This window comes from Corylus avellana, chromosome ca2 (assembly GCF_901000735.1).
Source record: "Corylus avellana chromosome ca2, CavTom2PMs-1.0".
NCBI lineage: Eukaryota > Viridiplantae > Streptophyta > Magnoliopsida > Fagales > Betulaceae > Corylus > Corylus avellana.
Window position 1 is genome coordinate 48,118,486 of NC_081542.1, and position 17,174 is coordinate 48,135,659.

The 17,174-nt window shown below is 33.7% G+C and overlaps 1 protein-coding gene across 1 annotated transcript; it reads left to right on the forward strand.

Annotated features, from left to right (window-relative positions):
- The first annotated feature begins 12,586 nt into the window (after positions 1–12,586).
- LOC132171361 (protein S40-5-like) lies at positions 12,587–13,773 on the forward strand. The gene has a single exon (XM_059582658.1). The coding sequence runs from the start codon at positions 12,806–12,808 to the stop codon at positions 13,433–13,435; it is 630 nt and encodes a 209-aa protein (XP_059438641.1). The 5' UTR covers positions 12,587–12,805; the 3' UTR covers positions 13,436–13,773.
- The last annotated feature ends 3,401 nt before the right edge of the window (positions 13,774–17,174 follow it).

Sequence of the window (17,174 nt, forward strand, 5' to 3'; positions counted from 1 at the left end):
TTTTTTAATTAAAAAAAATTAATATATGTGCCATGTGTCGACGTCTGATTGGTCCACGTGTCAGTTTAACGGTCAACTAACGGTCAACTAACGGATGGACTAATTTGGTCACTTATCAAAACCACAGGGACCTCCTGTGATAAAAATGAAACCCCAGGGAGGAAAAAATAAAGTTGTGAAACCCTAGGGACTAATTTAGTATTTAACCCTTTTTTTTTAAAAAAAAAAATTGGTTAGAGAAGTCTACTAAACTAATATTTCATTCTTAATGACGGGTTATAATTTTGAATAATTTCAGAAATTATATTTTTATACCATTACTATCTTATTGCCAATCAATCTTTGATTTTTTTTTTTTTTTTAATGTTTTAATTACTTTTGTTTAAGGTAAATAAACAAAAAAAAAAGTTTATTTTTAATTCATAAAAAAAGCTTATTTATTTTTGTTTAATAATGGACCTGGCGGGCCTTGTATTGTGGGAAATCGGCCCAACCTGAAGGTAAAGCCTGCTAAACCCATTTCTAAAGACAATGCTTGAGCATAGGCCCTAGCTTTATTAGGCCCGACCTCTTAAATTTTCTCCTTGTTTTGCTCTTTATTTTTGGACCAATAAGCTCTTTGGGCATCTTCTATTTGAATCAATGAACTGCTGTTTAAGAAAACCAACACTTTGAAGTCCATCTCTAATGTCATCTGGACATCTCCGAGCTTGGAAAGTATCTTCATTTGGTCAATCTATTTGGCTTCCTCCTCCTATAGGGTTCTATGAAGATTAACTTAGATGTTGCTACTAATGCTTATTTTTTAGTCACTGTTGCTGTCCTAACCAACTCATCGGGTGACATCATCTCAACATTTACCAAAAAATTGTTTTTCACTCACGTGAACAAGGGAGAATCCATGGCTGCTCTTACAGGAATAGATCTTGCTATCTTATAAGGCTGCAACAATTTGTTGATTAAGGGTGACTCTTTGGTTTCTATCTTAGCTATTAACAATTAGAATCTCTTCACCGAATGGACCATTGCTCCAATCATTGCCGACATTCAGTTAAAACTACAACATTTTCAAGTTTTGAATGCTACAAAAGTTTCTAGAAGTACAAATTTTCATGTGCACCGCTTCGCCAAGTGAGTCGTTATCAACTTTATGTTTGGAAGCATTCCCAATTCCTCTTCCGTCTTATCTTCTATTGGGATTAATAGTGGGAATGATCCCCCTATATAACACTTCCCTTTTGTTTGTATTTGCTCAAAAAAAAAATCATTTAAGAGGAGAAGACACAACAAGAATTATGATCATCTCCGGTTCATTTCAACGGGAGAGTATTCAATTAATTATATTGAAGGGGTATTTTTGTCATTTAAAAAGTAAAAAAAAAAAACAAAAAACAAAAATACCTATCAAAATATAACTAACTGAATATTTTCCAATTCATTTGAACTGGAGAGATCTAGTTCCACACAACAAATGCCTATTTTTAGTTTGGAAGCAACTAGTAATTAGTATGGACACCAATATGGAGACAGACCAACATATATATTTTTTAAAAACCTTTGGTGAGTGTATAGTATAGCGCTCACCAGGTTTGGTGAGTATTGCAGCAGCTCACCAAATTTTACTTAAAACACGCAATATTATTAGCCGTATGAAATATGTGTACTAAATATTTATGAAGAATAACATTACAATTTTATTATAGTAATTAGCCAAATGTGAGTAATTTTTCACTCAAATTTGCATTTCAGCTGGCTAAAATAGCCTTTGACTAATCATATGTAAATGCTCTAAAGAAAATAAGTAATCTAGAAATTTCTCTGGTGTAATTTCAAAAATCATTTGGCTTGTAATAAATCATTATCAGATTTTGGTTAAATTGTGATTTTAAAAGCTACATTATTTTTGGGTAATATAAGAAAGACACAAAAAATCCTTTTAGTATTACTATAAAAAAAAATTTTAAAAAAAAAGAAAAAAAAAAGAATAAAGATATAGTAATGATATTTAATAAGAGTAATATTAGGGACCATCTTTTTATCATCTTTTTATCCTCCTAAAGCTGATGTGGCTTTTAAAATCATCATTAAATTTTAGATAAATAATACTTGAATTTTGATCCAATAGTGATTTTGAAAGCCACATCAGTTTTAGGAGGATAAAAAAATAGTCCATAGCATTACTCATTTAATAAACTCTCATACGATTGTCATACAACTATAATGATGTGACAGTAAAAATTTAAATTTAAATTTAAATCAACAAGACCTACCCGAACAAGGCTTTATACCCGAGTGGATCCCAAACACAGGTAAATTCCTTGTTTGGACAGAACTCTATTGCTCGAACAAAGAAATCTTTTTTACAATTTTCTGCTCAATGAAAAATAAGTAATATTAGAGACTTTCATTTTATCTTCCTAAACTTGATATGATTTTTAAAATCACAATTAAATTTTAGATGAATCATACTTGAATTTTGATTTAATGATGATTTTAAAAGCCACATCAACTTTGAGAAAATAAAAATAAGATAAAAAGATAATTTATAGCGTTGCTAACAAAAAGCAAGAAATAATTACAAGGATGAAGGATCCCTGCAATGGGGGGATCCCGATCCTTCGTATCTAGCATATCCACGGAGAGTCAGACGCTGTAAAAATAAAAGAGAAAAGAGAGAAGAAAAAAAGTTGATGAAAAGCTTGTTACAATCATGCTGAGTACGAGCCCTGGAATGATACTTGAAATGTCCTGGGGGTCCTGTTGACATTTATGGCTGAAGCATTGAGATACCAAGAAAATCGATGAGTCACCACCTTGGCCAGACAAGAGCTATAGTGCTACTTTCCATGATTGTACAAACCCTACCCTGTTCAAGAAATGGACTTGCCACAATGCCATAGCCACAAGTTTTGGAATATTAGTGGGCAAGTGGGAGATACAACAAAGTATTTTTTATGTACTATTTATCCCCATTTTATTTCCACACTTAAATATTTTCATTCAAAGACATGTACACAAAATTGGCTCCATTTGATAATGTTTTTAATATTTGAAGGGGAGAATGTGAACTTTTTTTTTTTTTTTTTTTTTTTTAATATGTCCACACAAGGGAAGGGGGGTGAGGGATTCGAACTAGTGACCTCCGCTTCATGAGGCGTGGTACACAGCCGATTGAGCTACTCCTTGGGGACTACTTTAATTATATAGTTAATACCGCATCCAATACTTTAATTATAATTCAAATGACATGTGTTTATAAGAGATGTATACAAGAAGTGTAAAAATAATATCTTTCCATAAATATATACTTTGTAGTAATTGTCATCGCACCTGTTAATAATTTGTATTAATTTCGTCTCTGTCAATGGGTCTGTTTGGAATTGCATTTGAGAGGTTTAAAAATGCTTTTAACACTCAAAAAGCCCGTTTGAAGAAAAAAAAATACTCGTTTGGTAAAAAAATTAAAAACACTTTTAAGGGTCCAAAAAGCCTAAAAAATGGTCAAAACGTACATTTGGTAAAATCTTAAAATGAAGCTTTTGCACAAAAACTTATTTTTTTTTTTTTTTATTTAAAAGCTCTATTTCTCAAATGCAATCTCAAACATACAAGTGTCCATTTGGTTTAACGTTTCAAAATATGTAGCTTGAAAAAAAAAATGTAGTTAATTAAATATTTGATAAAATCTATAAAAGAGTGTTGTTTCTATCAATTCATGAGTAATGTGTTTTAAAAAATGAAAGGTGTGTTTTTTTTTTTTTCGACGTTTCAAACGAACTACTGAAAAGTAGCTATTTCTGCGATTTTGTTTAAAAAAATGCATGTTTGAACAGAGAGAATCATGGAACCAAATGAACCCTGAGAGTAATATCTCTAAAAAGATAATTAATTATGTTAATTGTTTGATTATACACTGAAAATGGCCCGGCACAAATCTAGTTTTGTTAGATGACTTCTGTAATCCATGAAGCTTATACAATCAGAGATTCAGAAGAAGTCAAGAGAAAGATCTAAACATAAATTTGGCAGTCAACTCAAGCAGAAAAAACCAAACATTTTACTGGTCTTTCCCCTTCAAGTCTATATGAACACATGGTAATTTTTAACCTATATATTCTAGTTTTTGCACAAGGATGCTTTTAAAGTAATGTTGATTTTGCACCAGAAACTGTCCCTTTATGATCCACGCGACATGTGGACATGATAGGTCTTGTACGAAACATATGCTGCCAAGGAAAATGTGTAGAATATTACAACTTTTAATTATATAGTAACTGACATAGTAAGTGACCGTCACACGTCAATTTGTAGAACAATTCCTAGTAACAGTTATAATACCCTTAGCAGCACTTGACGATTAATTAAAAGTATATGGTTAACAAGTTAATCACTAACTAATTAAACTAACAAGTACGACTTTTAATTCAATTATTTTACCAGTTATGAATTGTCATGTCAGTTGTAAGAAACTTTGCAATAAAAGCTGTTGTGGATGGATGCCCCTAGCACTCTCCTTATTAAAACCGGTAACCTAATTAGGGTTCACTCATGTTATGAACTTAGAGGCCACATAAGTCAACCCACAATTTAAGATGAAATGTATAGGTGGTTGTAGAGTTTTCAAGACATAAGCAAGAGAGCGACTTAAATTATCACTAATTATCTCAAAAATTTAGATTTATATATAAAAAAAAATAGTTAATTTAATCATTCAATTAATAGTTTATCCTGTCTTAATTCAGGCTTGGTTACGTCATTTAAAAGTCATTATCAGAAAGGATTTGTGAGAGTACTGGCCTGTTTGGTTCTGGTGACACATTACATCAAATAATAAGATGCCAAGTAAATCATACTTTCGATTCTTTCAGCCAAAGAAAGTCTAATGATTGTACAGACTACAGAACGTACCTGACCAAGAAATGGACTTCCCACCGGTGCTGAAACCACAAATCTAGGCATCATATTTTGCAAGTGGGAGGAGCACTTTAACTACGTACGTATAGAGCTGAGCTTAAAGATATGCTTCTGGAGACAAATAAATTACTAATTGTTAGGTCCTTGCAAGCTAGGCACATTGAATGTGACCTCAGACCAATCTACAAAAAGCTCTGAAAAGTTCTTTAACCCGTGAAGCTTTATATATACCATGTTCTTCTGACTCGATGCAACTTTGAGTTGCAGCCTGTTCGACTATAATTGTGAGAGATTTTTTATTTATTTATTTATTATTATTATTATGAAATTTGCATGTTTTAAAAAATGTTCGACAGTTTGAACAGTTATTCGGATAAGTAATAATTGTATGTTTATTGCAGGGTAAGCAATTGTAAGAGATTCCTAGTTGCAAAGGATCCTGGTCCAATGATAATGACTTGTGACAATAACAAATGCTTTCACATGACATATGAATTATTAGAATAGCAGCAATGCTGCTAATTGTCTAGGGCTATATTAGTATAGACATCACTCAATATTAGTTTGGATAATTTTTTACACGATTCATGAACTCAGTATAAAATGAATGGGTTAGAGTTAAAGGATCTAGACCATTTAATTAAAAGAATTAGATTATGGTTGAGTTATATGGTCTTATACTCGTGTTTCGACATGATCTAAACTCAACACACAATATTAAGGATATCAATTTTTGACACGATCAACCTGCGAATTCAATAAGAACCTAACGCATAATTAACGAGTTAAAACTGACGAATCTGACTTATTTAAGTACATAGATTAAGTTAAGAACTCAAAAGTTTGAACATGAATCGACAATCCTAATCAATACATGCTGACTAGAAAGTGCAAACAGGAGACTAGGAATCGGGCCTGGAGGGTGCTTGATTGAGATGCGACAATGCTTTAAACAATTAATGGATACCCTTTCAATTCTTGAAGGGCAAGATTCTTGTAAATGCAATTGTTAAACAAAGCAAGTAATTCTGGCAGAAATAATTGTATAATAAATAAATACTAGAAGGAATCCATGGGAAAAAAAAAAAAAAAAAAAAAAAAGAAGAGATCGAGGTTTGATCAAGTCATGATCATAATGTGATGTCATTATAGGAGAGTGAAGATTTATTTATTTATTACTTTATTTATCTATTTATTTATTTTGTAAGTTATAAAATTGTTGAAGGACTACGGAGATGTCATTGGAACACTGCCTGTGGTAGGGTTCTCCTGATTCTCGGCCTTACATAAAAGAATATACTCTATATATTTATAAGCCATGCACGTTCTACGAAAATTTGGTAGTATTCTTGCAAGCTTGATATTTGTTGAGAATATCGAAAGCAACAAAACATGGAGAATGAGAGAGAGATCAGCAGGTATATATATATATATATTGTTGTACCTTATTGAGTTATAGGTTTACAAGATCAAAGCAATAACATGCATGATTAATAGTATTGTCTTGTTTTAAATGGAACATAATGTTCTTCCTTTGTGGTCGAAATTTAATGGTAAATGATGTTACGTGATGAATATATTGCTTAACGATCTTACTGATTATGCACCACAATGTTTTCATTGAGGGTTGGTAAATGATAAATCGTTGGTTATTTGGGTTGATTGAAAATTTTGAATTTAATAATTTAATTAATATTTTAATGCTCTTTCTCACTGTGGGATCAAACATCCTTCAACAAGCTAGTGAGATGAAACGGTGCGTTTTAATTGGGACTAACGGCTGTTAAAAAATTTTGACGGTAAAGATTTTATTGTCATTTCGATTAACCCAAAGAGAAAATTTTTGAAAAATAAAACTTAAAAAAATTTAAATTTTAGAAGGTTAACTCACATACTTATTATACATTTTTCTTATAATTTATATCAGGAGTTTAATTGTAGGCTTATCATGAAGTATTTTAACGAGATGAAATGGGACAAATGACTGGGGTTATAGCTGGCCCAACATGAAAGTAATATTTCAAAAGTTGTAGGATAGCGATCCTTGCTTGTGGCTTACTGGATAATCATAATAGTTATTATATATATATATATATATATATATATATATATATTTTCTTTAATTTAATATCAATTTAAACTTATAAAATAACTGTTGATTTTGTTTTCGTAATTTTTTTTTTATTTTAATTAAATATTTTATGTGTACTTGAACCCCACTTGTTAAAAGATTCAGAGCTTAAATTTTTGAGATAATTATTATAGTTCAGTATATTTATTGAAAGGTTTTAATTAATGGAACTTTTCAATCATATCAAGATGGGATGGGAGACATGGTGACCCAACATGAAAATAACAATTCAAAAGAGGATAGGATAGGGGATGAAACTAGGATAGTGATCATCAATATCCTTGCTCCTCACCAACTGGGCTGCTGTGATTTTTATAGTTCATGCAAGTTGTTATGTACTTATGTTATATTTCACACACCCAGCCAAATCCTAGTACCAACACACACCTATCCAAGAAACAAGTTGTACACCCATGTCAGTGGTGTCACCAGGGGCGGAATTGAGATTTTAGACGTGGGAGATCGACGACAAAAATCAAGGGAATAAAATTTTGATTTTAAAAGAATTATAAGGGAGCATCTTGAGGCTTGGGGGATTAAAGCCCCATCCGGCCCCTAAGCCTCTTCTTAGTTCCGTCTCTACATGTCACCATTTTTTTCACTAGAATGGTGACTCGGACTCTCCTATTAAAATTATGTGACATGTGATCACACTATAATAGCGTGCATCCTTTATCATAAGTTCTTATAGGAGATGTATGTTCATGGTGAATAGACATATCGTATTAAAAGATTGTATCTATTTAAAGCTCTCTCTCTCATATTATAACCATTTTGTCAAGATCTTTCTCTGACTATATATTATATGCGTCTGCTATGTTGGACAACAATGTAGCACAACACTATTAACAACATATGTCGTTCTTAATGAGTGGCTTCACGTACGTATTATTATTATTATTATTATTATTATTATTATTATTAAGATGGTGACTAATGAGCTGTTGAAGGCCATATATATGTAATTAATGGACAGGATTAATCGTTAATTAGCTGTTAATATCATAGTAAGACATGGATGATCGATGGAAACCCAAATGCATGGCTAGCTTCCCCAGAACTGGGAAGTACTGTACACACACTGTAAAATTTAAGGAACATGTCTGTTTACTTTTATTCTAGAAAAAAAAAAAAAAAAAACCCAAGAAGCTGAAGCGAGAGTCGATCAGAGTTCATTTGCTGGCAAAACTTTCTGATACTCCTACAGTACCCCAACACTTTTATAGTACAAACAAACACATGTTAAACTAATCATACACCATGACTTTTCGCACATCAAAGCCTGAAACAAATAATATTTTAATCTCTCTGATCTTGATCCGGTGGATCCGATTAACTAATATAATATAGCCACCAGAAAATTATTATTATTATTATTATTATTTTATTTTTCTGACTTTAATATGCTGGTGGGAGGAGAGCCTTTTGTTTTATAGAAACCCTCAACGCTGCTTTCAATATATTATTCATAAAATATTCAAATTATCAACCTGGAAACCATGATATCACATGGATTGAGACCATTTTTCCTATTTATTTATTTGGTTTTCGCTTTGGAGAGCAGGTGAGCTTCTTATTCCCAAAAAAAACTAATGCTTTTTTCGTATTTATTTATTATGGATTAATTTGATAGGTTTAAAGTGACCGGTATGACCGTGCGTGCACATAATACTGTTAATTATTAAATAATACTTAAATTTATATATAAATAAATTTATAAAAAAATTGTAGTAAAAGTTTTAGTACCCAAATATTTTATGCATGCCGCACCCAAATCTTGTTTTTTTTTTGGCACCAAGCTGCAAGCTAAGTCTAGTGAAGACTTTCAATGCATCCCCTAATCAGCTTCTTATAGAGGTAGGTTTTTTTTGATGGTTGGACATGGAAGACAGAAATGGTGGGTCATGGAATATTAGAGGTTTATACAATAAAAAAGAAAAAGAAAATTCTAAAAGAAAATTCTAACTTTTGTTTCGATGTTTTAATTCAACAAAGATCATGTGGGTTCCTATATAGTATTGGGTGCTTTCACTGAGGAGGAGGTCCTATAGATGTTCCTATTACTTTGGATGGTTTCGTTGTGGGGAATACTTAAAGCCACCAATGAATATTCACCCATCATAAATCCAAACTTGGATTGGTGAAATTAAATATCTTAAAGGATAGACATCGAATCTAAAGTAATTTTATTTTTTTTTTAACAAGAGGATACACATGCCCTCATATAAAATTAAAGTATTATTATTTAGTACATTGCTATACAATTGCAAAGACAGTTGTATCTAAATTGGGTCGAAGGAAATTTGCTTCAACATAATCTATGAAACTAAGATTTGTTCTTCGGGCATGTTAGGAAGAAAACTTTATTATAAAATTAAATCCATGTAAAATTGAAATGATTTTTGGGCTTGATAATAGAGAATCATGAAAATCATCTATAAATAAGAGTAGAAATGAGTGTGTGTATATATATATATATATTGACATGTCCACACAAGAGAAGGGGGAGGAAAAATTCGAATTAGTGACCTCCACTTTATAAGGCGTGGTGGTTCACAGCTGATTGAAATATCCCTTAGGACGACTTGATACCTGTATATATACCTTGGATCAAGTCCTAGGCAAGCATAGGATACTTATTGCAATAATAGGTCCAAGACTAGCCAGAGTTGGGCCAGGGCCCGCATCTGGCAAACCCAACAAATTTCTTGCGGGTCCCAAACAAGTCCGGTCATGGTAATTCCGGGTCCCATCTCCTGTCCGCTCCACAAAATGAGGTCAATATGGCCCATATGGGGTCCTCAATAATACCACCACACAAGTGGCAATTTACAGTACCATCAACCTACTAATTTATAGGCTTTGAAAACAACACTCAAACCTTAGAAGTAAATCCGGATTTTTTTATACTCAAAATAAAAATAAAAAAATCCAGAATTTTCAGCAAATTATTATTAGGTGACAAAGCCCTTATGGAGTTCACGTGGTCTAACAACAAGTAAGCAGATTATTAGCGATTTGAACAACAAAATTGTTTGCACGGTTTATTTTCATATTTTTCTGACTCAGTCTATTAAATTAATATTTATTTTTATAGTTGTATTTTTAAATATGATAAAAAATACATGTTCTAAAAACAAATGTCATTCAATTTAGTTTGAAATAAAATTTTGATCTTAAGTAATAATTATAGAGAAATCATATTTAGTGACTGTTTGGGATAACGTTTGAGGGGCATAAAAGTGCTTTTAATACTCAAAAAGCTCATTTGAAGAAAAAAGTACTCGTTTGGTAAAAAAAAATTAGAAGCGATTTTAAAGGATCCAAAAAATAAAAAAATAGCCAAAACGCACTTTTGGTAAAAGCTTAAAAATAAAGCTTTTGCCAAAAAACTTTATTTTTCAAACGCAATTCCAAACAGGCTCTTACTAGACTCTCATATTATTATCATACAAATATGATGATGTGACATTAAATATTAATATTTGAATCAACAAAGGTTTATAAAAATAAAAATCAATAACTGATAGTTACTATCACATCATCATAAATTCATAATTGCATGACATTCGTATAAGAGTCTACTATATAATATTACTCATAATAACATGATCCTTATTCCTTAATTGTCCAACTTAGGAGCTTAAGTGGTCGAAACCCTCGTGCAAATTACAACCGTACGGGTTGGGTGAAATCTGGCCGTCGGATGGGGTTGGGACTTTGTTTGTGATGGTGAAATGTTTGACAATGAATGGTGATAAGGCACCTTGTTCATTTCAGAAACGACGATTCCAATTGCGGCCCCCACCATTTTCATTCTGGACCGCCCAATGTGGCTCTCACGGTGACTTTGCTTTTCGGAAACCCCAACCCCCCAAAAACAAGTGGGGGATTATTTTAAACCACAATCTTAAAAACTGATTACGTCCTTAGCAATCAATTATGCAGTGTTAATTTATTGTCACTATCATTAGCGTTCCCAGAACATCTCTAACCCTTTTTCAACAATTTCAAGCCGGTCACTGTTTGGACACGTGGCGTTGATGGTGACTCCGGTTGGTGGGCCTCCACCGGTATTGGAAGCATACACGTGGTGGGCGGTTATAGGACGAGTCACCCACGTGGAGCGTGGGCCCCAGGTTGGATGCACTTGACGCAGTCAACACAAGATTGGTTAAATAGCGGGGGCCCTTCCTGGAGCAGAGAATGAAAACTGACGTGGATATATCCGGTCTCAAGCACGTGCAATTCAATCGCCGCCACAAGATTCACATAAAATAGATTCTGTAAATTATTTTTAGATAAAAGATATTAATTGCATCACAACCATCACCAAAAGAGTCTGAGCTTGATTGAATTTCAAGTCATAGATTCTTGTTTTATTGATGGTGATGGAAATTTTGTTAATATATTTTTTATGGGATTTTTTTTTTTTTTTTAACTGAACTTGTCTTTTGAGATTTAAAAATTCAAGTAAGAATTAAAAAAAAAAAAAATCTATTTCTGTAAAATTAAAATCAGGATATGGCTCTATTAAGGAATACTATTTATTATATTTAAAAGATAATACCAACCTCCTATCATCTCTCATATTCTTTTCAACCAAAGGTGACAGATATAAGAGTAATGCTACGTATCGCAAAAATGTTCTATAAAATTAACGTCATAGGATTTAATAGTTCTTGGATAAGTCATTGTAAAAAAAAAAATTAAATAAATGATTACTACACCTTACCACGTTTTGTGGGATGTTTGTGTGGTATCTAACATTACTTTGAATATAAGCTCGGGATATGTTTGTTAATGTGATTTTTTTTTTTTTTTTTGTTTAAATAAATTTCAAAACAATTTTATGTATTCTTGTGAGTGCTTTATGTTTATAATCATTTGTTAATGCATTTATCTTAAAAAGAGGAAACAAAAGAACTTTAACAAAAGTGGCTTTGTCCTTTTTCTTACTAGAGTCGGTTTGGCCCTCAAATTTTACCGAGTACGTTTTGAAAAGAAAACCGTTACAGATTCATCTGTTTTGCAAATTTACTATTAAATATGTAGAACCTTCATGTGAGTTCACAAATTTATTAATGTATTTGCGAATCTTTTGTAAAAAAATAGATAAGAGATTGCCATAAAATATAAATCAAACATTTCTCATTTACTAAATGCTTAACCGTATTTTTAAGACGTTACATGTTTTAAATAACGCCTTATTCTTTAAATCGTACATTTTAAAAAGATAAATAGAGACCGACGTTGAATTAGATAGAATTCCAAAAACAAAAGATTTGGACATAAGAGAAAAGTGCAATGGCCAAAAATGGTAAATCTCATTGGAGTGGATTGTCCAAAATAGGCTAAGTCTCGTTGAGGTCACAACTTCACAAGCAATTGGTCAGTGATCCACACGCGAATTGGAAAGAGCGTAGAACTAACAACAAGTAATTACTGCCTCTCTATTTTTCACTTCGATACGTGACGGACTTGGCGTCTTCTATTCTCACCATAAATCTGATTGGAGGTTCATTGACGAAATGCAGAGACAAAATGAACCCCAAATTCACATGAAATGAAGTTTTGTGGTGGTGTAACCCAACTGCTATATATACATGTCCACTCCTCCAAACCCAGCTTATGCTTGAGCCACTATAATGGAGTTGTAGTTGGTAGCGTAGTTTGATTGTGGAAAAAATTTCGTAGTTTTTTAGTGGGTTTAGCCGGTGGAACCCGATTCGGTTGCGGGGGTTCTGACCAAATGCTATTATGGCGAAGGGTCGGAAATTGACGGCGAGTCGGAGCGAGAGGTTGCTGGGGAGCCACAGCCAGGGTTCGAATGGCGTGGACTCGTCGGAGCTCGGAGAAGAGGACGTGTGGTCCATGGTCGACAACATGACCTCCGAGAGCAACAATTCGCAGGGCGAGTGGAGTCCACGCGCCTCCGGGGAAAGCAACGGGAGCGCGGGGGTGAGGAGTACTCGCCAGCAGCGGCGGATCCCCCGGGATGACCGCCAAGTGGGGGGTCTGTCGCTGGCCTTCGATGACTCTGGGACGTCGTCGTCTAGGATCGTGCACCAGTTCCGCGGGAACGATGACGTTTCGGGGGGGACTCCTCGTCAGCGGCACATGGCCACGTCTGCGCCGGTGAACGTGCCGGACTGGAGCAAGATCCTCCGTGTCGACTCGGTGGACTCGCTGCACGGGCTGGACGACGGGTTGGACGACGATCGCGACTCGGAGATGGTCCCACCGCACGAGTACCTGGCGCGTGAGTACTCGCGCAGCCGCAAGATTGCCGCCACCTCGGTCTTCGAGGGCGTGGGCCGCACGCTCAAGGGTCGCGACATGAGCCGGATTCGCGACGCCGTTTGGAGTCAGACCGGGTTCGATGGCTAATGGTAAAAATGGGTTCAGCTCGTTACTGTTAATTCCTATTTTTTTCTTGGGCGATGATTCGGTTCGGTCGGGTCGATTCACCGAGTCAACTCGGCCACGAGTGAGCCCAGGCGCTATTGGTTCAGAATTTCTACTTCTGATTGAGGTCCCTATTGTTCTTCTGTCCTTGGGGTTATGGAATTTGGAAGCTGTGTTGCTCCTAATTTGTCTTGGTTATGTCACTGCTGTGAGTCTAGCCTTGTGTCAAAAGTGTGTTACTGTAATTTTTAGCTCATTTGTGCATATCATTGCCCAAAAAGAAAGCCAAAATTTGCAACGTAATCGGATAATTTTTGACACGATCCGTGAATTCGACACAAATTCTATACAAAATTAGTAAAGCTAAGGTTAAGAAGTCTTACATGTGTAATGACAAAAAGTCAAGTTATAATTAGCCCTATAGCATATAATTTTATACATATACTTCGACCCGACTTGAGTTTGATATCAGGCGTTATCTTAATCTATGTTTTGAAAACACTTTATTTTATTTTTATTTTTTCACTTTTGACAGAACATTACTTTAATTTAACTTTAAAAGAAGAAAGTAAAGTGCTTCTAAGCACCGGATTGCTTTCCAATTTATTGAGAACGACAATTCACTTTCTATAAAATTTGATGTGGCACACTTTTATTTCTTAGTACTATTATTTACGTAAAATAGTTATGAGAGGGAAGAATAAAAAGTAAAAAAAAAATCATAGAGATGGATAATGAAGTAAATAAAAAGGAAAAATCAAAAGGCATGAGGAAGAGGAAGACCTTATTATTATTATTATTTATTTTCTCCTCATTTTTGGCTTTATCTTATCCATGCATTTTTATAATAAGATTCTTCTAAGCGTCATAAAGAATAATTATGTACAAAAGATAAACGGGTACCTATTTTGCTAGTATGGCGGTGACTGATTTTGACGTGTAAACCATTCCATACCCCGATCCATCAATTTTCTTATGTTGTTGCTTAAGGTAATGACCAAAATTAACAATTTTTAATACGCTTAAATCTTGTGAATGAGTGGTGATTAGTGATTAGTGATTAATATAATTAATTTGTTGGGGGGCCTTCCTTCCTTTTTAAGAGGAAGAAGAGACCACGCGTGAAGTGACAACTGACATGATAAAAATATTTTATTTAGATTGAATAAAATAAAATACACAATTTTTTTTAAATCAAGTTTAAATATGGTGATTTAACAGTGGCATCTAGAATCTAGATTGAGTGTAGTCATTTTAACGAGGAGAAAGGGAAGCTTGAAAGTCAAATGGTGCGTAATCTTATCCATTCGAGTATTGGGTTGAAAGTGTTTGATTCCAGTAGAGGTCAATTGTTGGATGAGTGATAGGGCATAACTTCTGGTTTTTAATTTATTTAAAATTAAATTATTTTGATGCGACATAAATTGATAAATATAAGGTAATTGTGAGTGTTTATTAATGTCTTTTTAAAAAAAGGAGAAAATAGAAAGGAAGCCAAAGTACATGTCATGATGTTTAGAAAGAGCATATTGGTTGTCTTTAGTTGACAGCCAATAATTGTGTAGGAGTCTATAAGAAAATAAGAGCATATAACATGAGAATCCATTCAAAAATAAAGATGTACACCCGACACAATAACATGTTATGAGCCCATCAAAATGAACAAATTCGCATTAAGATTCTAGTTACTCAAACAAACACCAACCTTAACCTAATCCCCCCACCTCAAGGGCTAACTTTTCTCAAGAGGAATCTGCTAGGGTACTAGGGTATATATAGATTAAAAGGGTTTTTTTTTTTTGGAAAAAATTATGTCAAAATATCTTCGTATTTTCGCACTTTTTGATATACATTTACGTTGTATTCCCAAAATAACAAGTCAAATTGTAATTCGACCTCTTTATAATCACTTATAAAAGTCTAATCTCAATGGACAATTACTCTTTTTAATGTAGGTATAAATTTTTTACAGCAACACCCAACTTTAGGGCATGTTTAGGTATGCGTTTGAAAGGTCTAAAAATATGTTTAACACTTAAAAAATTCGTTTGAAGAAAAAAATACCCAGTTGGTATAAAAAATTGAAAGCGCTTTTAAGTGTTCAAAAAGCCTAAAAACAGCTAAAATGCACTTTTGGCAAAAGCTTCCTTTCAAAAAGCATTTTTCGACTTAAAACCTTTATTTCTCAAAAACAATCTCAAACATGCTTTTAACAATTATTATTATTATTATTATTATTTATATGAGAGGTACAGTGATATTTTTTATATTGTTTAAACAAAGCCCAATTTGAGCTGGCCCCGTCCAATATCCAGCCGTTGGGCATGGGAGATCCAAAGGTGGAAAATTGGGGTGGGGTCCGATCCAGGAGAGAGGGACGCTTTGTTACTTTTAAATTAATGGAAGGTGATGGATTGTGGCAGTGGGCCCAAACAGCCACAACTTGACAAAGGCCCACCAAAAAAGGTGGTAGTGAAAGCCCGAATGATCAAAGAAAAAAACTCAGATTGTGTGGATGGATGCCTTCTGGCTTTACCTTTTTCAAGAAAACGACGCACCTCCTCTCTCTCGCCTCACAAATCATATGCCTTCGCTGCCATTAATTCTTGCTAGATTTTCCCCCAAACAATCACTAAATAAATACCCAAAAAAAAAAAAGTGCCTTTTAAGTTTTTAACATTTCGTATAGGCCAATGTGGCGTGTTTTCAGTGGTTTCTCGTGTCAGCCACTTCAAATCTTTTATATCAGTAGGCATGAAATGAGTATGAAAAGTATCGTTACTCAAATTTTGAATAATATAATATTATATACACCGTTAAATGATCATAAAATAAATTCTTGATATTTTATTTGAAATGACGAGGATTCGGTTATAGCATAACTAGGGAAGTGGCATGGTGCCTTTTTGGTGCAAGGGTAGTTGATAATATAAACAAGTAATAGCTGCACAAGGGTGTAGAAGCATATCCTACACAACCAAAACAAAACCAATTTAATTTGGTGGGAGACAGCAAAATAAAGCAACCTTTTATCTAGACTGAAATATATCCCCATGACTCTTAGAGCCACTTATTTTTCCAATGGAGGTTTTAAAATACACACTAAAAGGAGGTGGTCTAATGGGTTTTGGTTAATTTTCACAGGATTTGGTAAAGGGAAATAAATAAGTAGAGAATTGGTAAAGGAACAAGCAGGGATGCTTCCAAAAAAGATATGAAACAACAATCAAACAATACAGATAAACTATCAATACTCTCCTAACAACTAAAGATTACAGTTGGTTTTCCAAAGCCAACATCGTAAATGAATATGAATTAAGACCATAAGTAGAGAATAAAAAACCAAACACTGAACACAAAATTTAGCATAAGCTTATATAGCTTGGAGGATTCAGAACTAATTAATCACCAAATAGCTCGAACGAACATTCCATAACAGCAAGCTACCTAGATAGAGTAGAAGGCCAACAAGCCATATTTTTACATCTTCCAAGAAACAAGAGTTAATGGCTTGTTTCTAATCTAGAGTAAGAGCTTCAGGTAAGGCTTGTTCCAAAACAATTTTACAATTTCGTGACCGTTTAGGGAACTTTATCAACTCTTTATAAACCGTCTCTTGTTTCTCTAAGTTCCTTGCAAAATTCCCTGAGCAAGTTATAGCTATCATCTTTCACAAGATTGATCCCCTGAATTATAATTGCAAATTAAATGTTTTGTTCTT